The sequence below is a fragment of the Kryptolebias marmoratus genome, linkage group LG9 (assembly GCF_001649575.2).
Source record: "Kryptolebias marmoratus isolate JLee-2015 linkage group LG9, ASM164957v2, whole genome shotgun sequence".
Classification (NCBI taxonomy): domain Eukaryota; kingdom Metazoa; phylum Chordata; class Actinopteri; order Cyprinodontiformes; family Rivulidae; genus Kryptolebias; species Kryptolebias marmoratus.
In genome coordinates this window covers 9,503,633-9,528,006 of record NC_051438.1, presented here as the reverse complement: position 1 = coordinate 9,528,006, position 24,374 = coordinate 9,503,633, and the positions used below count along the sequence as shown (strand labels likewise).

Sequence of the window (24,374 nt, the reverse complement as noted above, 5' to 3'; positions counted from 1 at the left end):
GTCGAACGAGAGACGGAGTTCATATAAAAGACAGGGAGGGACTCGGTTCAACGAGTAGACACTGACAGTTTTTTTTTTTACACAGTTCAAAAAGAGGAAGACACAGGGAACTATCAGGGGAAAATATTAAAAATAACTTAATGAGAGAGGACTATCTGGTGTTCTGCATACTGATCGTGTCTCTCCATTGTTCATTTTTATCGCTGTGTGTTCCTGCAGGGTCATATCAACAAGACTCTGCATAAAAATATATATATTTACTGGGATCTAACCTATTAGACCGTGGACCTTCATTCTGAAGACACAGCTTTCACAGACAGAAGATAAACCCTTTTAATAAACACGTCACTGTTTGATATGATGCTTAAAGAAGACACTAAAAGCCATAATTCAGTTTAAATGTGTGAGTTACATAAAAATGTATTCCTCATGGACAAATTAGCTATAAAGGACTTAGATTACAAAGATGTGTAATTTTATTTTAAAGTAAAGCATTTAGACTTAGGAACTTGTCATATCTTTGCTCCCATCTTTGGTTCAGGAAGTCGATGGCATCATTTGGTGGATCGTCAGGGGGAGTTGTTCCCCTACAGAAGAATGACTCCCCCTCTGTTGGACAAACAGTTCAGTACCACTAACATCCAGAATAAACAAATAAAGCAATATGTGTTATCAAAGTTACTGTGGGCTCTTCGAGTTGAGCGTGATTTATTTTCGCAAATGTTGATACCACACTTGACTGAGATTCCATTTAACACAACAAACCAAAGGAGTGACTCCATGTCGTTTATTCAGACTAATCTTTTACTGACTGATAGAAAATAACAGCTCACAAACAGGTCTTGTTTTATTACACTTTCATAAATCCTGACTTACTATTAACAAACAATACAAAGAAATGAGGTCAAACCCACCAGGCAGCAGACGTGTGTAACACTCGTTCAGTAACTCAGCAGCGAGCGGCAAAATACATTTACTGTATTACAAATAATAAAACATAACCTTTTTAATTGGAATATTAGTTTATTCGCACGATCAGGGTGAAGCACACTTCCAGTGTTTGTTGCTGATTTTTACCAGCGCTGCTGCAGTTCTCCTCATGAACAGTAGGTGTTGCTCATGAAGCAACAGCACAGCTAAAAAGGAGGAACTGCACCAGAAGAAGAGCTGTTCACTAAAGCAAGAATCCACTGGAGATACATTTTTTTATACATGAATGTCGCTATGCTTTTTGAGATTTTATGGTATTTGTAAGTTGGATGTTTGGAGAAACTGACCTGCAAACAGACTTTTTACTTAATATTTAATGGATTTTTATCAAGACAAAGATGTAATAATCTGATGCATCTACCAAAACGTTATCAGTACACAACTTCTCTACTAATCCCATTGTACACGCATGGTGAATTTTCACATCACTAACAAACATTCCATCCATCCATCCATCCATCCATCCATCCATCCATCCATCCATCCATCCATTTTCTTTACCTGAGACAAACAACCATTCATGCTCTCAATCACACCTAAGGACAGTTTTAGAGTTACCAATTAACCTAACATTCATGTTTTAGGTCTGTGGGAGGAAACCAGAGTACAAAGAATAAACATCCCTCTAATTTAAAAGTGACAGTGGAGGAAAGATTTATAAAACAGTGTTTCCACGAATAGCTATGAAGTTTTTTAAATTGTAGTTTTTTTTAGGACAACTGAAATGTGTTTTTGAACCAGTCCCTCGCCAAAATGATACTGATCTGGGTGATCTCCTGCAGGTAAGATATTGATTACTTATTGCAACTTTATATAACCCAACTTAAAAAAAAAAATCTTGTAATGGGGAGCCTTTAGACAGATAAATCCTCACATAATATCCTCCTGGTCTCGTCTCAGTTGTTCCCTTTGAGGGGAAGTAGGGTTCATTGAACTTATTTTATTGTTCCTGTAGTTTTAGTTCAGATTCACCTTGTCACAGACACCAACTTTCAGCAAAAAAAACTCAACAGAATTCCTTTACACCACCTTGTCCCATAGGACACAGCGCACAGACAAAGTTAGCAGCTGATGGTTAAACACGATGAAGCATGTAGTCTGTTCCTCATGGGTCAAAGGGGGGAAACCAAGCTAAAACGTGACGTTTCATTTTTTAGTTGACCTCAAAATAACTCTGACGGATGTGCCACATGACAAAGTTTACCTGCATGATATTTTTTAAATATTTGTTCTTAAAACAACTTTATATGCTAATAATGCTCCATACCTCCATTTGGGCAAATCATCAAATTAATTCAGGAACAAGACTGAACAGATAAATAATTGCACAATTAGGCTGCTAATGGATTTATATATAAATCTGTTTTTAACCCTCCATCAAGCCTCCCCGTAGCATTTTATTGTTTTAGTTTGGGGCTGCACTCTATTTACACTGATTGATTTTTAGGTTTTGTCTCCCATAAAGTCCTCTGAGGCATGCTGGAGATGAAAAGACCTCCGCATAAATGTGACATAACTTAATGATAAGCCATAAACAAAATGTGTTTGTAAATGAAATGATTGAGCTCGAGATAGACGGCAGGAATACTAAAATACGGCTTATTGTCACAGATGCTAAGTGAGAGCAATCAAGGGGAATCGGCGGTGTGAGAGGTGAGGGTTGAGCTGCCGAATATTGCTGCCGAGGAGATGAGTCGAAGATCTGTTCCCTGCATGGAGATGAGCTGGGAATGGAGGTCACTTCTCATCCATAACAGATGATTCATAGCCTACCCTGACCTTTAATACCTGGATTTACTTCTTTACCTCCGTCTTTGCTCGCCGCACGCCGCAGAGCTCCTCTGCAAGGAGAGTTCAAGTGTGTGCTTCTTGTAGCAACATACACGGGCCGGGCTTGTGTCCATATGGGCCGTGCCAGGAAAGGGTAAACATATGCACACATGCACACGTCCTTGTGCGTGTTTGAAGAGCCGATGCCTATTTATAATGCACATTTGCACAAGCGTCAAATGTCAAAAGTTCACTGCGGCACCCTGCTCACATCTAATGTGACAAATAACTTCTTCCTCCCGTTGCATTGTTCTAATCCCTTTAGTGGGCTCCGGAATGGAAATATAATTACATTTCTGTGGTGCAGTGCTTTTGATAAGACAGCCGCTTGCTGAGCTGAATGTCTAACTGAGTCAGATGCTTCGCCCAAGCCCTCTTCTCTCTCCTCCTTGCTTCTCTTCCTCACTCAGACTTCTTCATTTCTCATNCCCCACACACACACACACACACACACACACCCACCCCCTTTCCACTCGTTCTCTGGTGCCATCATTTCCAAAAGCTCATTCTGCCTCTTTCTCTCTCTCACTGCTCAGGTATTGCAGTGGATAAGAGAGGTGTTGTCTACTTTGTGGATGGCACCACCATTCAGAAGATTAATGAGAGGGGCTTGCTCTCCACTGTGATTGGCTCAAACGGACTCATGTCGACGCAGCCGCTGAGCTGTGATGCGCGCATGGATATCAGCCAGGTAAGCTAATATTGTGGCTGAATTTAAATGAAAGCAGGAGCCTCTTTTGGCTCTGAAGCGTTGCTGAAATAAGTTGTGGAATGGTGTGTCTTCTGAACTGTGTGGGCTAATTAAAATCGTCGAATCAAAATGGGCAATGGATGACAAAGTTTGCTGTTTTCTTACAGTCTGTGATGTTTTTTTGTTGTTGTTGATCATAACTACTGAACATCTTTAGAAACTGTCAATTCTTCTAGTTCTTTAAAAAAGGCTTGTCTCAGAACATCCCTTCAAGCTGTGATGCTTCTGTTCTACATTTTAAAGCAATGACAGATTCAAAAACATTATCTGTTCCCTTAAGTTTATAGGGACGGGACACCAAACTATAATAAGAAACTTGTTCCCATAAGGAGAAAATTCCTTGAAAGAATGTATATTTCACCATTCAAACCCATCCATAGCCACCTTGCATGCCAAAGTTTTAAACAAAGATTTCACTCAATCTATTAGAGTCTGGACCATGTGTTGGGAGTAACTCTGAGCTGCTGCCACTCTAAATTTTTACTCGTTTTCTGTAAATAGGATTGAGTTATGCCTGTTTTCATGTTTGCGAAACTTGAGTAAATGCGGTGGCTATGAACCAGTTTGATTCCAAAAGGTAATCCACTTTATAGTCTCATTCTGAAAAGTTGGAACTTTGTGTAAATGTAGATAAAAACAGAATGCATTGATTTGTAAATCTCATAAAACCTTATTCTATTCACAGTGGAATATAGTAAATATATCAAATGTTTAAACTGGCATTTTTCTGGGGAAAAACATAAGGTAATTTTGAATTTGATGACAGCAACACGTGGGACAGGGCCAACAAAAGGCTGAAGATGGTATAAATAGGAAACTTCTGTAGGAATATTTTAAAACTAATCAGGTTATTTGGTAACAGGTCATTAAGAGGACTGGGTATAAGAAGAGCATTTTAAAAGAGGCTAAATCTTTTAAAAGTAAAGATGGGCAGAGGTTCACCAACCTGCAAAATACTGCATCTGAAAATAGTGGAACAGTCTCAAAATCATGTGATGGAAGATTGTGAAAACAATTTCTTAGCTTAAACATTTTACATGTTTACTATATTCTATTCTGACTAAAATATGGGTTTATGAGATCATTATGATAATTTCTTATTTACATTTTACGCAAAAAAAAGTCTGTTCAGTAAGACCTAAACAGGACAAACTGTGCTACAATCACTAGAAATCTAATATATAAACAAGCTTTAAAACCACTGGATAAAAAGTCAAACTCAGATAAACATTGTAGAATTTTAACTCAGTATAGTTTTGTATCTTTCAAATGTGGAAATATTTTACTTGTGCATAAAATTCTTCGTGGTTTGATTCTTCTTCCTCAAAATAAATTCACTGAATATCAAAATTTAGCTAGCAGAGCTCTATCCAGAGGAGAATGTAAAATTCCAGTCAGGAAAATTTACCTTTGGACAGTCGACTCTCTCTTATTGTGCAGCTCCTACCCTAAACACTGCAGCTACAGAACTAAGGAACATTTTATCCTACAGACAGTCGTCAACTAATCAAATAATTCATGGTACATAGTAGTCACTGTTGCATTTTGTCTGTTTTTTTTAATTAAGTTTTTTTATGATTCTTTTATTTAAGATTATTAAAATTTATTAGGCACGATTTTTGATAGTTTAATTGTTGCAGTTTATTCTTTTTACCATCAATCTGCCAGGGCCTGCAGATGAAAATTAGCCAGTATGGCTACATCTGACACATTTACATGGCGTGCTTAGATTTTACTCACAATTGATTAATGTTCATTGAAGCTCTCTGAAATAAATAAGGGGAACTATAAGAGTGTTGCTAAGACTGAAGAACAGCTCCTGCACCGTTTCAATCAGCCACCCTTCAGAACTCACTGCTAACTAATACGGGGGCCTATTAGAGCAGAGGATGAATTATAGATGAGCTGCTGGCTCTATAGAGAGATATCTGCCCACACATGGGGATGTGAGTGCCTGTGTATGCGTGTGTGAATATGCGTGTTGGAGCCAGGTGAAATCCCTGAAGTGCTATTTCGTGTCTTAGCGCCCCTGCCACGTTTCGGTTTCTGTGTTTGTTATTCACTGGTCTGATCAGTCGCATTTGTCCTCCACCCCAGTTTGTTCTCTTACACCACTGTGACCTCAGCCGGTATTGATGGAAACTTCTGTTGCAATGACAAGACAAACATCACTGCAGAAATGGTAAATGAGCAGCGTAGTGACTAAGTGTTTAAGGCAGGGAAGGAAAATCCATGGTGACACAACTCCAGTGATATACTGGGCTCCAGCTGTAGAAAATATAACAGAAAAAACAGCATAAAAACCAGTGATCTGCAGGGGTTTAATTTAAAGGTGGGAAACAAAGAAGAAATGGCCTTGGAGACTGTCAGAACACAATTAGACTCCATGTTTAATTTAATCCATGTTTTACAGCCTGTTGATTGATGTTATATAAAAAAAATTAAAGAATTAAACATAGAAAATTGAAGACTTGGCATTCCCACTGCCTTCCAATTTTATACTAAGAAGATGTTATGATGAGAAGTTATAGTTGTTTTGGTCAAACCGTTTAAGGAACATTAAGCATGTGATATTGTGAGACCTCACAAGATGTGTTAGCGCTCACAGCATGTATTGAGGATGACTCTCAGCCACTACCACATCAAGCTTTAGCTCAACATCTGTAAAATTAACTGAGTTATCACCATTTTGTGTTTGCTCAGGTCGATAAGCTGTGGTGGCCATCTCGAATGTGGTTGACTCTTAAGTTCATTAGTTGTAGGTGTCTGTATCATGAAGACCTGTGAGTTTCATTAAAATCTGTCCAGTGGTTCATGAGATATTTTGCTAACAAGACAGACAAAGGACATAATGAAACCCCTTATCTTTCTGCAGCAGGCGATAGCCAGCAATGATATTATAAAATGTGATGCACCACTTCAAATAGCAACAACACATGCTGGTAAATTATTAAACTATAAATACTACCTACTTTTGGTTTGGAGCAAGATCCTTGTTTTCAGATTAATCAGTTCTACAACGCCATTTTCCAGAAAAAAGTTTTAAATGTTGCCCAGGCTTGAACCAAACGTGAGTACAAAACACTTCATCATTTTCTACATTTTCATGGCCCAAATTTATTGGATTTAGAACATTTAAATGAATCTGGAATTAATGCAAAACATACAATCTAAAAATAAAAAAAGTTGGGATAGAAACCAAGAAATACAACAAATCTTTATACAAATTATAGGAACAGCAGCATCATGGAAGATTCTACAATAAGCACATAAGTTTGTGACAGATGAGTCTCAGGATTGGGTATGAAAGATCACTAATGATAGGGCTAGTTTTGAATCTTACCTGCAGTAGACAGAAGTCAGAGAGCTCTCATTTTGGAGAATCGGGGAGAAATTCTAGCTCATAACAGCTCAGACGAGGGCTCATTTAGGAGCAAATTTCCACCATCCAAAAGACCTTGTGTAATCATTTAGACAAATGGTATGTTGTAAATTTTTATACTGTATTACTTTTGCAAGGAATAAATACATGGACTGAATTTGTTAAACATGATTCGTTTTGCAACATGGCGTAAAGAGTTGCAGCAACCACTTGTTCCGACTTGACCAGTCTTCAGTGTAAATAGTCATCGATGTTTATGTAAAAATAATTTTCTGAAAAGTTTACATACCAAAGGTTTACACCTCAGTCATCTGATCTATCCCTTTCAGTCTCGCCAAGCAAGGCTGGGTCTTCGTTCATTCTTTTCTCCAATCTTAGCCAGTTATAGGTGACTTGTGTTTAAGTGAAGGTCACATCAGAGCAGACATGCAGCATATTGAAACACTTTAGGGACGTTTACTACTTTCAAAGTGGAGTTTTATTATGACATGGATTTCTCAGCTGGACCGTGTCAGACGTCATTCGACATCGTGGTTTCGTCGACACAGTTCCTGCCTGCGGTTCAGACCCCTGTCCTGCCAGAGTTAAAAATCAGGCAGCTCAAGCAGCTCTGCGGCTGGCTGGATCGCTGCAGATCTGTAGAGATAAAACCCGCGGACTGAGTTAGGACAGACACGGATTTATGTTGCGAAACAGCAGCACTAGTTATTCTCATTTCCCAACTGATTAAAAGGTTTAATTAAAAAAGAAAAGCTGTTTTAGGCCAATTTGTTATAGCTTTCAAAATAAAACAAAATTAGTCAGTGAAGTCACTGAGAATCATTTCCAGCTGTTAAATAAAGAGTCAAGCAAATTCCCAATTTGCTGACTTGTGCTTTGGTGCGATTTAGAAACTTTCACACATTTTCTGGAAATTGGTTTTGTAGAACATCCATCCATGCATCCATTTTCTTTAACCGCTTCTCCATTCATCGGATCGCGGGTAGCTGGTGCCTATCCCCAGCAGTCACTGTGCGAGAGGCGGGGGACACCCTGGACAGGTCGCAAGTCCATCGCAGGGCCACATATAGACGAACGAGACAAACAACCATTCACACTGTCACTCACACCTAGGGACAATTTTAGAGTCATCAATTAACCTAACATGCATGTTTTTTGGTCTGTGGGAGGAAACCCGAGTACCCGGAGTAAACCCACGTGTGCACAGGGAGAACATGCAAACTCCACCCAGAAAGGCCTCAGGCCGGGAAGCGAACCTGCAACCTTCTTGCTGGGAGGCAACAGCTCTAACCACTATTCCACTGTGCCACCTGTTTTGTAGGACAATAAAATGATATTATAACATCCACAGAAGTCCCCTTCGCCCTGAACGAAGGACCAGCTACGTGTTCCACAACCTACATGACCTGTAACAACGTGACTGGATCGCTGCAGATTTACCAAACCTTCAATGTGAAGGCAATCTTAACGCTACGAAGCTGAGTACTCATCAGACAGGTCTTTTCTACTATTTTCTGTATCCCTGAGACGTGCACTACCCTTTATGTCAGTTTTATGTTCCCATGACAGTACTACCATGTATGCCGACTCAGGCACACAACCTTTACATCACATGACTCTCTCAGACGGTGTCAGAATGCAGCTACACACTAAAAGATTTGGGTCATGAAATATATACATTGTATACATTATTATTAGTTTAACTAAAGAAAGGTCAGAGCCACCTGTGTTTTGTGCAGAAATGGCTAATTAAGAAAGTAAACTGTGACAAAACAGACTTTCTTATAATTTCAGATGGTTGGTCTGCAGTTTTTCTACTCTTCAGACTTTAGTTATTATGTTAAAATTGAGAGGAGTTTAGCTCGGTGTAAGTAGAAACCCCTAATTTAATATAGACAAGTTAAAAAAATATAGTTCGACAGGGCCTCAAAAGTAGCTGTAGCCCCAGGGGCCCACACGCTCCTTAAACCTGCCCTGACCGTGGTTATAACATCTGCCCTGGGCTGTTTCCAGTGGTGGACAGCTAGGCCTCCAGTAGTGTCTTACCTGAAAAAGTTCACCTCTTAATACCATATTTATGATGCCGCGGCTACAGGAACCATCATCATTACACAGAAACCCAAAAGAACAGGACACTCCATCAGAGACATACTTTATACAGCAGGGATCAGCCTTTAATGCTTGAGTCCAACTATTAGCCTAAAGCAAGAAACTAAATTTAAAACAGTTCAATTAACAGTTAAGTCTCCTTTTATTTCACCTGCAGATGCACCACACACAGCATTTGTAGCAAAGGCTAACACATTAATGTAATGAACAGTAGAAATACAGTCAATCTCAGGTTTATTTTTGAACCCTAAAACATTTTTGCTGTAACCTTAAAGCAATTGCAGGATCGGCCATACCTTTAAAGAAATAAGTGAAAACAAATTCATTATATTTATCAAAACTGCAGATTGTTTGAGGACAAAATCCATTCTTCCTTCTTTCATCAATAATTGAGTCACTCTGTCATACAGAGCAACACCGGTGCCTTTCGGTTCCAGCTGTAAGTCCTTTTCTATTGCCATGGAGGCCAGTGCAGAAAGTCAAGTCTAATCAGTTGTGTTTCTGGCACAGGTTTTATTCTTTCTTCTTTTTTCTTTTTTTTGCACACCTGTTCATTGAGCTGTAGTTCCACACGGGTTTCTCGAAAAGTTCTCTCGTGCTTCTTAAAGGCTGTGAGCGGTGCGTGCCGCTCATAGAGATCAAGTTGAAAGTGGCTGATAAACCCTCTCCCAGGCTGGGACTGGCTTGCCGCTGGCTGGCTTCTGAAGTCCTTTGTTAGCTCTGACTGCTGCGCTTTCTGACCATCCAGTAAAAGCATGTGAAAATCCAGACGTCTTCTTCAGATTTCGAGTGTGACCGAGTCGAAGTCTGATTGGTTAAAGCAACAGCCCTGCTGCCATTTACTTTAGGCTACCGGGGCCTGCACAAATGACTCTGGAGGCCTAGAGCAGGGGTCCCCAATCCTGGTCCTGTAGGGGCCACTATCCTGCAGGTTTTAGTTGTTTCTCTGCTTTGACACACCTGATTTGAATGACTGAGTGATTAACAGGCTTCTGCAAAACTTAAACATCTGCTGAAGAGCAGGGAAACAACTAAAACTTGCAGGACAGTGGCCCTCCAGAACCAGAATTGGGGATCTCTGGCCTAGACGCAGATTGCTTTGATTTTAGCAACACATGATGGCTGAAATACGACTGGATAAAAGCTCTAAAGTAAAACTTAAATTTCTAACAACGGCATTACCAAGTAAAAAGCAATTAAAAGAAAAATAGTCTAATGTCAATTATTAAAAAACAAGCATTTATAATAAAGTGTATGACACCACTGGGTGTTTCCATAACCTTGTCATAGTCGTAGTCGTAGCCCAGGCCCGAGGCCAGCATGAAATTCTTAATGAACAAGCCACCATAGTGCATGGGGACGCAACGTAACGGATACACTGCAATCACTGCCACCGTACTCCACCCAGGATCCCAGTACGCTGCCAGAACAATGATAAACCAACATATCCTCGCTGCAGACATTTTTAGGCATGCTCAGAACCCTTTTAAACCAAACACGCTCTCTATATCGGAGCCCACTGTGTTTGTAATACATACCTAAAGACCGTCCATGTTCTGGCTGATTTGGTCTGTCATGGTAGGCGGTCAACATCCAATGTAATGGGGAGGTTTTAGAAAATGATTGGTGCTTTTAACATTCATCTTATGTTTTCGGTAGTGTTGGTTTGTTTGTCCATCTGTGTCTGTTAGCAAGATGACTTAAAAACCAACAAACAGATTTTGATTCAATTTTTTTAGGAAATCTTGAGGTTGTCCCCCCAAAAAGTAAGTGATTCAATTTTGGTGGTGATCCAGATCACGATCCGGATCCTACACATTTTTAAAGACCCTATGGAGCTCTCCGAGTGCTCCAGCTGTGCACCTGTGTTTTGTTGCTGTTAAATACTTTTGATATGAAACCATGGTTCTATATCCGTACTCTGAAGGCAGAATAATGCTGCTTTTGCTTTTACAAAGCTCTGAATCCTTAGCACCCACCCACACGGCCGCTTCACCTTTTGAAAGAGCCAGTACTTAAATTGTCAGAGAGAGCCAAACAATCTGGCCTTCTGGAGGACACGGATACATTAAAGCCATATTACTGGCAAAACATATAGGAAAGAAAAAATTACACACACATATATATATATGTAATTTATTTTTTTATTGTTATCCTCCACTGTGGAAAGGTAAAGGGCTGAGCCTGTGTTTGTGCGTGTTTGTTTGTCTGTTAGCAAAATATCTCATTGACCAGGGAACAGTTTTGAATGAAACTCTCAGACAGTAATCATTGGATGTACATCTACAGTTGATAAACTTTTGGAGCCAACCAAATTCAAGATGGCCGCCACAGCCAACTGACCTTAGGAAACACAAAAATAGCTGTAAATCAGTCAACTTTACAGATACTGAGCTGAAATTTGGTGTGGTGGTAGCTGAGAGTTACTCTGAGCGCTAACAGAACGGGCAAGATCATTAAGACAAATCATTTCTTTGTATGTCCTTCATTTTGAGTTTTCCCCTCATCTGAACTAACACAGCTAACGTCTGTTGTCATAAGCAGGAGAGATGTTGATGTGTGTCCCTCCTTGTCGGGGGGGACACAGTGAATCCCGCCTGATGAATCTCTCCACCTCCTAAAATGGTATTTCAGAGCGAACCTTTCCTCCCGCTCTCATTTGACAGAGCCTATAATTGGACATGTCAGTGGCAATTTAACATGATCCATTTATTTACCAATCCATCCTGTGAGTCATCAATCACCTGATTTCTTCCCCTCCTCCCCCACCATACACACACACACACAAACATGCGGTGCCTCGGCTTCACACAACGGCTCAGTGTGTGTGTGTGTGTGTGTGTGATGGACAGGGAATGTGGGTGGTTGTGAGACGGTGTAGGTTTGTCCGGCGTTGACCCCCACGGTGTTAGCGGACACGGTGTGCTATTTGAGCAGGCAGCGATCATGGTTATTGGTTGACATTTGGAACGGTGCCGAAGCGAGTCGGTGTGAGTCCTGAATAAACACGGGGAAGGCTCCCTGCCCGACGCTGACCTTTGCATGAACAGGGAAGGTCAGGAGGCCTAATACTGTGTTATTAAGGAGGCATTATTTGTACTACCTGTAACTGACTCTTGTGGGTAGCCACCGGCGAGCTTTTTCTGGGAGCATATTTTTTTCATTTTTGATAAAGCCATGTTCTTTTTGTGTCACTCCACAGGTGCGACTGGAGTGGCCAACAGATCTCGCAATTAACCCCCTGGACAACTCGCTTTACATCCTGGACAACAACATTGTCTTGCAGGTGAAGAAACAGCGTAAATACGTGCAAAGTGCATGCTTGTCTCATTCATTCAGCTGCATCTTCCTCTGCAGCAGCTCTACACTTTGACAGTGCAAAGTCATAAAATATATACAAACTCCAGAGCTGTCATTAAAGATCCATTTAGATTAAGAGAGGCTTTTAACATAAATAAAAGCAAAGGAAGAGCTTGTTAACAAAAATGACACACTGTCACAGGTCTCCACGGGGGCTTTTTATTAGAAAATGCCATTCATCTCTTTCTCTGAAGTTAATAAAGTGAGCTTTTATCTTATGAAAGTCCGTATACAAGGCAGGTTTTTACATGGCGATGTTTGACACGCCGAATCAATTACAATTCACCGAATCGATGGCTGATTCTACGGGGCTGATAGAGCTGCTGCTTCTGTTCTACATCGATGATAAACCGCAGTGTGTGTCTTCAGGTGTCAGAGAGTCTTCAGGTGCGCATCGTGGCGGGGCGTCCCATCCACTGCCAGGTCCCGGGCATCGACCACCACCTGGTGAGCCGGGCAGCCGTGCGCGCCACCCTGGAGGCTGCCAAAGCCATCGCCCTGTCCCACCTGGGAACGCTGTTCATCGCCGAGACCGACGAGAGGCGGATCAATCGCATCCAGCAGGTCTGTTGTCGATGTCAGATTGACGCTGTTCCGTTGTCTCTGAAGCGAGGTCAGAAGCCTTCAAAGGGATCGCGACGCAAGAGTCATTTGCGAGAGTGTCTTCTGTAGGGAAACACAAACGGCTCGGCTGGAGCTGATAGCAGCAAATTCTCAGATCTTGGGTGCCGTCGCATGGTTTGGAATTTTTTTTTTTTTTTTTTTTGCCAGGTATGTTGGCGTATCTGGATATTCTTTCACGTGGGTCAAAATGTGAAGAAACCAAGTGTATGTGATAAAAAGTTAAGCCCCGTGAAGTCAATGACATATATGAATGTTGCGTGTTCGTTGGGTTAAAGGGTTAAAAAGGCAAAGCGTGCTACAATAGCATGGCGTACGCTGCATTACTGTTGTGTAACTGTCTCGTTGTTTACGTCCATGTGGTGTTTTGCTCTTATGCTGCCGCAGCTTGTTTTTAGTGTTCACTAGCATGCTATTTTTTTACAGCTACACAGAAACACATGACAACGTTGTGTGTTGTGTTTATTAACTAAACAAAGGACTCAAAGATTGACAGCTGGAGAGAATTTATTTGGACAACTCTAGTTTTTGCTTGGGTCGGACAGTCTTACAAGCCGGGTCTCTCTCGCAGAGAGTTGCAGCAGCAACATTTATGTTTCCTAGTTGCCTCTGTGGCAGAAACTCGGACTTGGGTTTGCCGACTTTCAGAAACTGAAGTAAGGAACACTGAAAATGCAGCAACCTAACGTTTGCCAGACAAACATACAGACCCGTGTGTGAAGAGTTAAAAAGAAACAAAACAAATAAGAACCAGTGTCAAGTTTTGCTCATTTTAGCATCGGGCTAGTGTTTTGCTACTTTTAGCAAGCCTTTTGCTACCTCTACCTAGCCTTAGCTTCTAGCTACTTTTTAGCATCTTCTGGTTTGTGTTTTGCTACTGTTAGCTTCTAGCTAGCCCTTTGTTACATTTGGCTTGTAACTAGCTATTTGCTACTTTTAGCTCGCCATCTGCTACTTTTTGCTTTTAGCTAGTGTTTTTTAGCCTTTTAACGAGCGCTCTGTTTCTTTCAGCTTCCACAGCTCTGTTTCGGCTTCTTTGGCAGATTTGGCCAAAGTGGTTCAGCACTCGGCGTTCACGCTGCTTCTTCACAGAAAATGCATTTTCTGTGGTCTGTGTTTGAAATCTGCTGTCACTTTAATTAAAACGTTGTTCAGTTTAATAATAATAATAATTAGAAAAGCAGCTTGAACTGCATTCTTTTTAGTAACTTTAGTTAACTATAAAAAAAACCAAAAACATAAAAAACACGAGTCTTCAGCACTGATTAGATTTAAAAAAAAACTCACTGTTCAGTCTGCTTCCTTTATCATCTATAAAGACATTTGCACTGGCTCCTTAGCATAAGAAACAAAATGTATTCCTTAATAACTTCAAAAGGAATGTCTTTTTAGTTTCAAATAGGAGACAATTCCCTCTTTTAAAGGAGAGTTGGCAACCCTATCTCAGACAGGAGATGTCTTCACAGATGAACATGTCTTCAAAGCAGTAATGGACATTCTGGCTCCAAGCAGCTCCCATTACGGATCATCGCGACAAAACCTCCGACAATCATGATACCTCAGCCGCATTTGTGATGTTTGACCTCAAAGGGCAACCGCGCAAGCTTGTTGTCCCGTTTTTTTTTTTTTAAATTCCACCTCGTGCATCGAAGTGGTAATCAGAGTCAACCTTTTTGGGGTTAAACCTTTGAAAACTCGGAGCTTGTAATTCACCCTGTAAAAAAAAAAAAACCCAAATAAAGCTGAAAGAGATTTTTCACTTTTTTAAAAAACTGTTTCAGCCCAAACGCCAGCAGCAGGGTACCGCAGGACTAAAGCCTTTTGGCACCGACACCTCGAAAATACAGCCTGCTGTACTCAATCAATAGAGCCTTTGTGGCCTGCGGCCCCACGCTGAGTCCGTGCGGAGGCAGACAGGATCATGAAATGCCTCAGATGCCTTTTTGATGGAGACTGACCAGCCATGTAGGATAGGGCAATGAAAAGATTGTGGGGTGGGCTTTTTTTTTTTTTTTTTTGTTGTTGTTATTTCTTGGTCTGAACTCATCAAGTTTCTCAGGGTCGGGATGAAAAGTCAATCCAGATCTAAAACCGGTCCATCTGTGGACGCTTAGGTGGGTGCATACGCTCGCTCAGCAGCAGGTTGTGGGTTTTTAAAATTTTTTTTACAGTAGCTGCGCCACATTTATTTAGCTGATTCTGGTGTGCGGTTTAACACAGCAGGAAAACAAGCCTGGCTGATGCAAATGCGCTGTAATACCGGCGATATATTCAATTAAAGCCGATCACTCGTAAGACACATCAAATGCACACAGGTACATCAGACATTGTATTTCAGGCGGATGAATAATGACAGTCAAATTAAATGCTACATTTCATCGTAAATATCTGACACCAGCTGTATCTTGTGCTGTTTACCACAGTCTTTTTTTCTTTCCAGTCTAACAAGCCCTAATAAACGCGAACGTGCCTTGGCTGCAGGAGGTATTTAGGCGAAGCTTTGGCACCGACTGTGATCTGATTTCATGGTCCAGGCACGTCTGTCCATCACATGCACCCAGGGCAGTTGTCCAAAACATCAAAGGCTGCCCATCCATATTCAGCGCGGGCTGATTCTTTAATATACGTTTCAATCTTTCATCGAGACAGTGAAGTTATTTAATGCAGGGGCACTGGACCGCATTTAAATTACAATCATTACGTTTCCAATTAGCTGCGTTTCGCCTGCGTTTGTTTGCAATTAGGGCCAAATTGCAAACTTGTTTTCAGCGAAATTCTTGAAGACGGCGCTTTTATCTCACGCCGAAGAACTTTGTCATCATTAGTTTAAATCAAACGCCTTGTTTTTGTGTAGTGTCTGAAAACACGTGTGTGTGTTTCCTGCTTGCCGCCCTCCTGCTGGGACACGGAACTGATTAGTGGAGCTCCACAGGAGGATATATAAGCAATTTCCTGGGTCAAGGTGTTGACACGTTTTTTGACTCCAAGCTTTAAAATTAGGATTTTTGTTTTTTTCTCTATTTCAAATCTTTATGTTTTACTCAGAGAGGCTTTACACATACAAACTGGAAAAAAATATGTCTTTGCCGTCCAGGCAGGAGCGAGCCGAGCTGATCGATAGCACTCTTAGGTTTGTGAATTAATTTGGAGGCTAAAAGGGTGCAACTGGTTAGCTCAGCAGACGTGCGCTGTGGTTGAAGTCTTCTGGCAGTTTGCAGTTTTGTGAAGCTTAGCTGTGCCGCCATGGAGTTTTTGGACTAAAGAGGCCACGTTTGGTTAGTTTTTTTCAAGCTGGACTGTCATTAACTTTAACATTTAACATGCTAACTGTAGCCTGTAGTGTATAAAATGGATCTTTTGGATTTTTATTTTTCTTTTTCTCAATTTCCCTCACTACTCCACAAGCCGATCAGGGGGAACTTTTAGGAACTAGCAGCTATTTTAAGGCGTTAACAGCTTTTCCTAGTAGGGTTACGTTTCTGAGACTGATGGGCAGCAAATATCGCTGCTATAATATCATTATTGATGGGGTTTTTTTGTCTTTGGCCTTACGCCTATATGCTTCAAGCTTCAAGTTTAGTTTTTTTCTTTTAATCGAATTTCAAAACCTAGAAAAGATTACGCATTTTTTTTAAAAACAAGTCTTGCCGTGTAAAAACCCTGAATTAAAGGGGTGTACTTACCTTTTTACCATCACTGAGCCAGTAAATTAAAAAGAAATAATAAAGTAATTACAGTAATTAAGCTTTAACGGTTCTACTTCTTCTCTCAACTCAAACTGGAATTTCAAGGCTAACGTTTATTGAAGGATTAATATAAAAAGGCCAAAGTTTTAATCATATGTGATCTGTTCAAACACGTGATGGAGATGACTCTCAGCTACTACCACACCGAATTTTTGCACAACATCTGTAAAACTGACTGAGTTAGAGACATTTTTTTTTGTCCACTATGGCCGATTAGCTGTGGCAGCCGTCTAAAATCGGGTTGATGGCAAAAGTTATTCAGTTGTCGACGTACATTCAGCGTTTTATTAAAATTCATCCAATTGTTCATGAGATATTTCGTACACAGACAAAAAAACAGTCAATTATATAATGGTAGGTTTAAAAAAAAGCACCTAAAGTAAACTTTCCTTGAGACGTAATAAAGTTTAAAAGGGTTTGAATTGAACAAATCTGACAATAACTTGTAAAAAAAAAAAAAAAAACGAAATATACCAGGAATATTGAGTTTAAATCCCACAATTAAAATGAATCAGTCTCAACTCTGGTAATAAAATTTGACCCAACCCACAAATTAATTCTTTCATCTTGAAAGACAGACCTAATTGTGTGATTTTATTTTATTTTTTCCTCAGTTCATATGTAGTAACAAACGTCCTTTTTCTTAAATAATTGTTGTTTTCTGTTTAATCGCTCATTGCCGAAAGGCGGCTGACAATGTGATTGCCCGTATCTGCGTGAGCGTGTTTGTGTTTTACCGTCAGCAAAATATCTCACTAACCACTGGGCGGATTCTAATGAAACTTTCAGAAAGCAGTCATTGGATGTGAAATGGTCGCCACAGCTAATCAAGCTTTGCAAACACAAGAACGGCTATAACTCGGGTAATTTTACAGATATTGAGCTGAAGTTTGTTGTGGTGGAAGCTGAGAGTCATCTCCAACACATAGTCTGAGTGCTAACAGATCTGCACAAGATCTTATAGCTTAGATCTTATGCAGATCTAAGCTTTAATGCATGAAATTCCATGTAATACTTGCAAGGTTTGACCAAAATGGGTATAACTTTGTCTTTTCCCAACAAAATGATCTTATCATCAAGGAATTCTCATCCTTTAATAAGTAATTATCAATATTACAGTACCCCTTCAGTTGTTTTATCATTATAACGTTTCCTAACTGCCTTACTCAAACTGTTTATTTAAAGCAGAGGCAGTTTATCCGTTTTGATTTTCTGGTCGTGTGTTAAGTCTGGGTTCTCCAAAAACTCCACAGGTGTCGACCAACGGCGAGATATCGATCATCTCTGGAGCCCCCACAGACTGCGACTGTAAGATAGACCCCAACTGCGACTGCTTCTCTGGTGGGTCATCGGACACGCGCACACACATGCACGAATTGTTACATGACTGCAAGATTAAATAACGTGAGCGTATTAGATTATAACTAATAGGATTAAAGGACTAAAAAAACCAAAAAAATGTAACATTTAGAAATCAATCCAAATCGAATCTTGCTCGGTATGCTTTGGGAGGGACTTTTAGAGAAAACAAAAAGTGGCCAATTTGAAAGGCTAACATGATTTGATAGAGTCAGTATGTCTTGATATCCAGTGAGTAAATCTTGCAGCCTGTGGGCCTGAGCTGTCTAATAAATTTATTAGCAGTGCTCGAGAATGAGTTTTCCTCTTGTCTGTCTCCTGCAATGGATCCCTCTTCACTTTCAGCCCATCTGAATTATTAAAGTCAGCTGGAATCTCAGTGTCTGGGAGGGGCAGCTCCGACTTCCTTTGAGAAAATAAATACTGAAAAAAGCACAATAATGAGGTTTATGTAAATGATGACAACATATAGGATGGGTGGGGGGGGCTGTTCATATTGTCACAGTGGAGAGTGCAGTTTGACTGAGACGTTACCTGCGCGCGCGCCGGATCCGGGAGGTGTGTGTGTTTGCGCGCGAGCGCGGTGGTGTTTTTGTATTCACGGCGAAGCTTCCTCTTTGCGAAAAACCTCCAGCTAGATTTCAGTGGAGAACGAACTGGAGAGACAGAGACCGAGAGAGAGAGAAAAAAAGAAACGTTTCAACCCTTTCAAATTACAGCTGGTGGGAGAGAAAAGCTCCCTCTTTTTACATGATGAATGTTTTAACTGGTTGGTGTGTCGTTGAAGGGCACCTAAAACGGGATGGAAGGGAAGGAGGGAAACAAATACGCAGATGTTCCTTTGACGGTTAGGCCAAGCTTTCATTGTAAGTGTCAGAGGATGTGATTTTATCATTTAATTCCGCTCATAAAAATCTGTCTCTTTCCTATTCAAAACGGAGGGAAGTGTCTCTGCCACGCCACAAACCAATGGGCTGTAACCATCTCCCATTCCTTGGATTGTACTTTGCATATTTTCAATCATGTCTTGCTGTTAACAGATGATTACTCTCTTCAGAGGCTTCCCGTTCCCGTCCCCCTCGCCGTAAACACGTGCGCGTCCTGTCAGCACACACGGGCCAACACAAAAGGACGCGGGCGCTCACATTCGCGCCGAAACGTGCATGCACGTAACGTGCGTGCCGTCAAGAGATAAACCGCCACCGCCACCCTCCCCCCGCTGTCTGTACGGAGCCGTCAGAGGCTCCACCCCCCGCCTCTTCTGCTGACAGCATCTGAAGGCCCTCACCGAGGTGATCGTCCCTGTGTGCTACCAAAGGAACGACATCAGTCGTCTGATACGACTCGGGTCACTATCAAGGTGGTCATAGTGCACGCCGCTTCAGGAATCCCAACAAGTCAGAGTCCTGAGCCAAACTGATAACCGCCTCAGCACCACCACGGGGTCTTCATATGATGACACAGCTGTGTGTGCTGCTGTGACTTTGGTCTTTCAGCGAGAGAGAGAGAGAGAAAAAAAAAAAAAAACGAGAACCGAGGATCCGCTTTGTTGTGCTTTTCTTGTCTGGCAATACGTAATTTGCTTTTCACTCCACCAGGAGACGGAGGCTACGCCCGTGACGCCCGCCTCAAAGCCCCCTCCTCCCTGGCGGTGGCCCCCAACGGCACTCTGTACATCGCTGACCTGGGCAACATTCGGATCCGAGCCGTCAGCCCCAACCAGCCGCAGCCCGGCCCGGCCGGGCTGGTGGAGATCAGCTCGCCGCAGGACCGGGAGCTCTACCTCTTCAGCCAGGTAAACGGCGCCGAAGCTCTGTCCGTGAAACGGCGTCCGCAGGCCGGGTCGAGCTGAGGCTGTGGGAAGGTCAGAGGACGGGGACGTCGTCTCGGGTCCAGCTGTGGGGAGATTTACTTGTACTTTCATATATTTGTATATTAGGTAGTGGTCTTTTTTTTTTGTCAAATTTGTTCAATCTTTTTTTGTTACACATTTTATTTAATTCAACATACAACAAAAGAAACAAACAATCAATTCAATGTAGAGTCCCAACAGAGAGAACAAATAAAATTATTTAGCTCATCAAAAGTTATGACCCTTACTCTATCAGTATGAACAGTTGGAACCAGATGTTTTCATGCGCATGGATACATAAATGCTTTTTTTTTTAAATCAGACTAAACCTTTCCTGTTTTAGGTCAGTCAAAATTCCCAAAATTATTTGTTAAATGCCCCAAAAATGAGAGACAGAATTTTTTATTACTTTCTTCAGTGTCACAGGTTTACATACTTTATATTTCTTCGTAATTAGCAGCATTGGCTTTAAGCTATCTGACTTGGGTCAAACGTTTTGGGTTTCCTTCTCACGGTAGTTTGCTGGAATGTTGTCCCCTTTAGGTCAGGTGTGTAGGCCGCCTTGCGCGCACGCCTTTTCAGCTCTGCTCACACATCTTCTTTGGGACTAAGATCAGGGTTTTGCGATGGCCACTCCAAACCACTGACTTTGTTGTCCTGAAGCCACTTTGGACCTAATCTGGCCGTCGGCTGAGGGACATTGTCCCTTTGGAGACATATTTAGATGTCTGGGGATGTTGCTTCAATATTTCCACATAGTGTTCTTTCCACTAGACTCTTCTGCAGCAAACATGATGCTGCCACCCCCGTACTTCACACTTAGGATGGCGTTCTCAGGCTTGCAGGCTTCCCCCTTTTTTCCTTCTCAATGTAATAACGGTAACTATGTCCAAACAGATCAGTTTTAGTCTCATCAGACCACAGGACATCTCTCCAGAAATGACGGTCTTTGTCCCTCTGTCCATTTAAAACCTGTAATCTGACTTCTCATGTTGGCATGATGGCAGGACGTTCTCATGGTGTTCATACTTGTGTATAACTGTTCGAACGGATGAACCTTCAGGCTCCTGGAAATTGTACCCAAAGACGAATCAGAGCTGATCAGGTCGAAATTCTCTTCCTGACATCTTTGGCTGATTTCTTTTTTTTCGTTGTTGTTGTTTTTTTCCCGTAATAAGAAGCAGTCTGTTTGATTTGTGCTTTAAAATCATTCACAGGTGAGCCTCCAATGAACTTAAATGTTGTCAGTTAACCAATCAAAAGCTTCCAACGCCATGACATCATCATTATTTGGGCATTTAACAAATAGAAAATATTGCAGGACCCATAACAACCTAAAACGGGAAAAGTTTACTCTGATTTATTGTCAGACAGTGAGGAAAAACGTTTCGGCCTGTTTTTATACAGTGTATGTAAATATCTAATGGGAGCTGTAGGTTTAGTTAACGCTGTATTGATGGTATAAACAGAGCTTGTAAAACATTGCTAACTAGTTATCCATGTTGACTTTTATTAGCTTTTGTACACCTTTGGTTGTCAGATCACTTTCCAAACAAGCTGATTTGTATTTTAGGTCTAACTCGTTTGCTAAATTACAAAAAAAAGATCCCACAATAATAAAGTTTAATTTAAATTTCTTAGTTTTATAAAGTGTCCTATAATGGAGCACATCCACACGAAAATATCTTGTCTTGAAAGTCGAGCGTTCTGATAGCTCTAGGATATTAAAATATTTCCTAAGCTCTTTTATTTTGTTTATTATTAAAGGGCCTCACTGACAAACAGATGTTTTTTAAGTGACTTTTTTTTCACAGTTATCTGTATTTTTGGATTTCCGTTCAATGATTCATCTTCTTGGTAAATAAATCCCCAAACAAGTTGTTCGGGAGAACTTAACGTGATCTCTCATATGGCTTTCCATATGATGCCGCCTTCCTCGTCCCACCTGCGACAGAACGGCTCCCACATGTCGACCAAACACCTCATCACCGGCCACTACCTGTACAACTTCACCTACGGCACGGACGGCCAGCTGGCGGGCGTGACGAGCCGCGACGGGCGCAGCCTGCAGGTGAGGCGGGACGCTCACGGCGTGCCCCTCTGGCTGGCGCTCGCCGGCGGTCAGGTGTACTGGCTGTCCCTCAGCAACAGCGGGATGCTGAGGAAGGTGTCCGCCCAGGGCCATGACGTCGCCCACATCTCTTACCACGGCAACACGGGTCTCCTAGCAACCAAGAGTGACGAGAACAGCTGGACGACCGTTTACGAGTAAGTCGCTCTTACGGCTTCCATCTTTCCTTCCTTCTCCCGTATGTTCTTCACCTCTTGTTTTGATATCATATGTGATTTTATTTATTTATTTATTTTATTTTTTTTTTTGGTTTGTTTGCTTCTGTATTTGTTTCAATGTGAAAGAGAGTTTACAGGAGCCTTGTGACACGTGGGTGCCATCTAGTGGTAACTTGTGCAACACGAGAGGGGGAACTTGTCTTTTAATTTAAGTTTTTTTTTTTTATGTAATCACATGGCTGCAACGCTTTGATTACATACATGTTCAGCTTTGGACGTATAGTACACGCACACTAAAACACACACGTGTGAATTATTCACCACAGCCACCTCGGTCTCTGTCTCAAACGCCACGGCTGGGTAATTACACTTATAAATCATAGCTGACACTTACTCTGTGCCAATAAAACAGGAGGCTGGTGAACGTGCGCGTATGCGTGCGCGCGCGTGACTGTTTGTCTGCGAGAGATAAGCACTCGGGTGTGTACGCTCACACCTACTTCTGTTTGTTCCATTAGGTATAACAGCGAGGGTCGAGTCACCAACGTCACCTTACCCACGGGTGAGGTGAGTGGTTTCCACGGCAACCTGGAGCGCTGGTCTCGAGTTGAGGTCGAGGCGTCGAACCGTGAAAACTTTGTCACCAGCACCAACTTGTCTGCGAGCGATACCATCTACATGTTCAAGCAAGGTGACGCCTCGGAAACGGTTGCCGCTGCGTGTGTGTGTTTGTTTTTGTTGTTGTTGTTGTTGTTTTCTAAATTGTTGGTCGGACACATTGTTGTCGGAAAGGTTTTGGGGCAGCAACACTCCATCTCCCCTTGTCTAGTTCACCACAGTTGTGCAGCAAAGGTGGTTTATGAGGCCTACAAACGCTAAACAGCGCACACAGATGTAAAGGATGATGGCGTGTAACCGCTATACCCATGTTTAAATATTTACAACAAGCCGAGCTGCAATGAGCTTCTTCTTCTTCTTCTTTTTACATCGACGGCCATTCTTTTCAGAATTCACTAAAACGATCCGACCTCTTTACGTTGCAGGACCGGCTGTCGTTCATTTATTTAGTTATTTACTCTGCAGACGGTGGGAAAAACGGGGAGACGGATCGGACTGGTTCGTGAGATGTCCTAACGACTTGCGGGTGGGCGGGCAGTGGGGGCTGTGACGGAAAAGAGGGGGGGGCAGAGACGAGGAGAGTGGGAAGAAAAAAAACAAAAAAAAAATGAGAGTGGAGTGGAGAGAAGGAGCCGCTCACCGGGGGAGCGGTTTCTTCTCGTGTCGGGGGCTTTAATTGCTTTCTCGCAGTTGTCACAATGACGGCGCAGCGGGTGGGGTGGGGGGGGAGCGTGCGCGACGGTGCGACCGAGGAGTTGAAACGACCCTCTCGGCTCCAGAGAAGGCCTCATCACCACCTCCTGTTCTCTCTAAATGTGTGCTGATTTGATCCATCACACCTTTCAGGACCTCCTCAAACTGTTTTCCACTTTGTTTAGCTATGTTCTTCAGCTCATCAATATAGTCCATGGGAGGGCTGCTGCTACTCACTGAGGCTGCATACTCTGAAGTGAGAGGAGTGACACAAAATATCGCATCTTCTGTGGTTCGGGAAGGATATTTATATGGGAAAAGGGATTGCATTGCACTAATGGTAGACTCTTCTTCAAACTCGACAATCAGGTTTTTATAAAATGTACTTTGTGGATCACTGACATGAAAAACATCTTTTACTGCACTATAACCTTGTAAACGATCAATTATCTCTTTTTCATCCTCAGAACTCTGAGTGCCAGTAACTAACACAGATCATTGCATGTTTAAACCCAGCTGAGTAACAACATCCATTTTTTTTTTTTTATGATAATACGTCCAAAATTAAGGCACTGTACAGTTATTCAATTATTCACCAATTACAAGACTCCTGGCTAGCTCGCCACATGTAGAACATCTTGTATGCGCAGGTCTGACTGCAAGGTTTATTGTTAATCGCGTTGCAGAATCAGAATTAGGTACGGCTTGGAGTCATGATTGGGTGAACAATTGATGCAACTAATGCAAAAAGGTTTGTTTTGCTATTTATTGCAG

The 24,374-nt window shown here is 41.7% G+C and overlaps 1 protein-coding gene across 2 annotated transcripts in view; it reads left to right on the top strand.

Annotated features, from left to right (window-relative positions):
• The window catches only part of tenm1 (teneurin transmembrane protein 1), a 265,666-nt gene that overhangs the window by 219,776 nt on the left and 21,516 nt on the right, over positions 1-24,374 (top strand). For both annotated transcript variants that reach the window (XM_017419725.2, XM_025006695.2), the window contains exons 23-29: positions 3,357-3,511; positions 12,265-12,348; positions 12,792-12,986; positions 18,043-18,130; positions 19,747-19,943; positions 21,955-22,268; positions 22,808-22,980. In XM_017419725.2, coding sequence (XP_017275214.1) covers positions 3,357-3,511; positions 12,265-12,348; positions 12,792-12,986; positions 18,043-18,130; positions 19,747-19,943; positions 21,955-22,268; positions 22,808-22,980 — 1,206 coding nt within the window. The remainder of the gene's footprint in view (positions 1-3,356; positions 3,512-12,264; positions 12,349-12,791; positions 12,987-18,042; positions 18,131-19,746; positions 19,944-21,954; positions 22,269-22,807; positions 22,981-24,374) is intronic.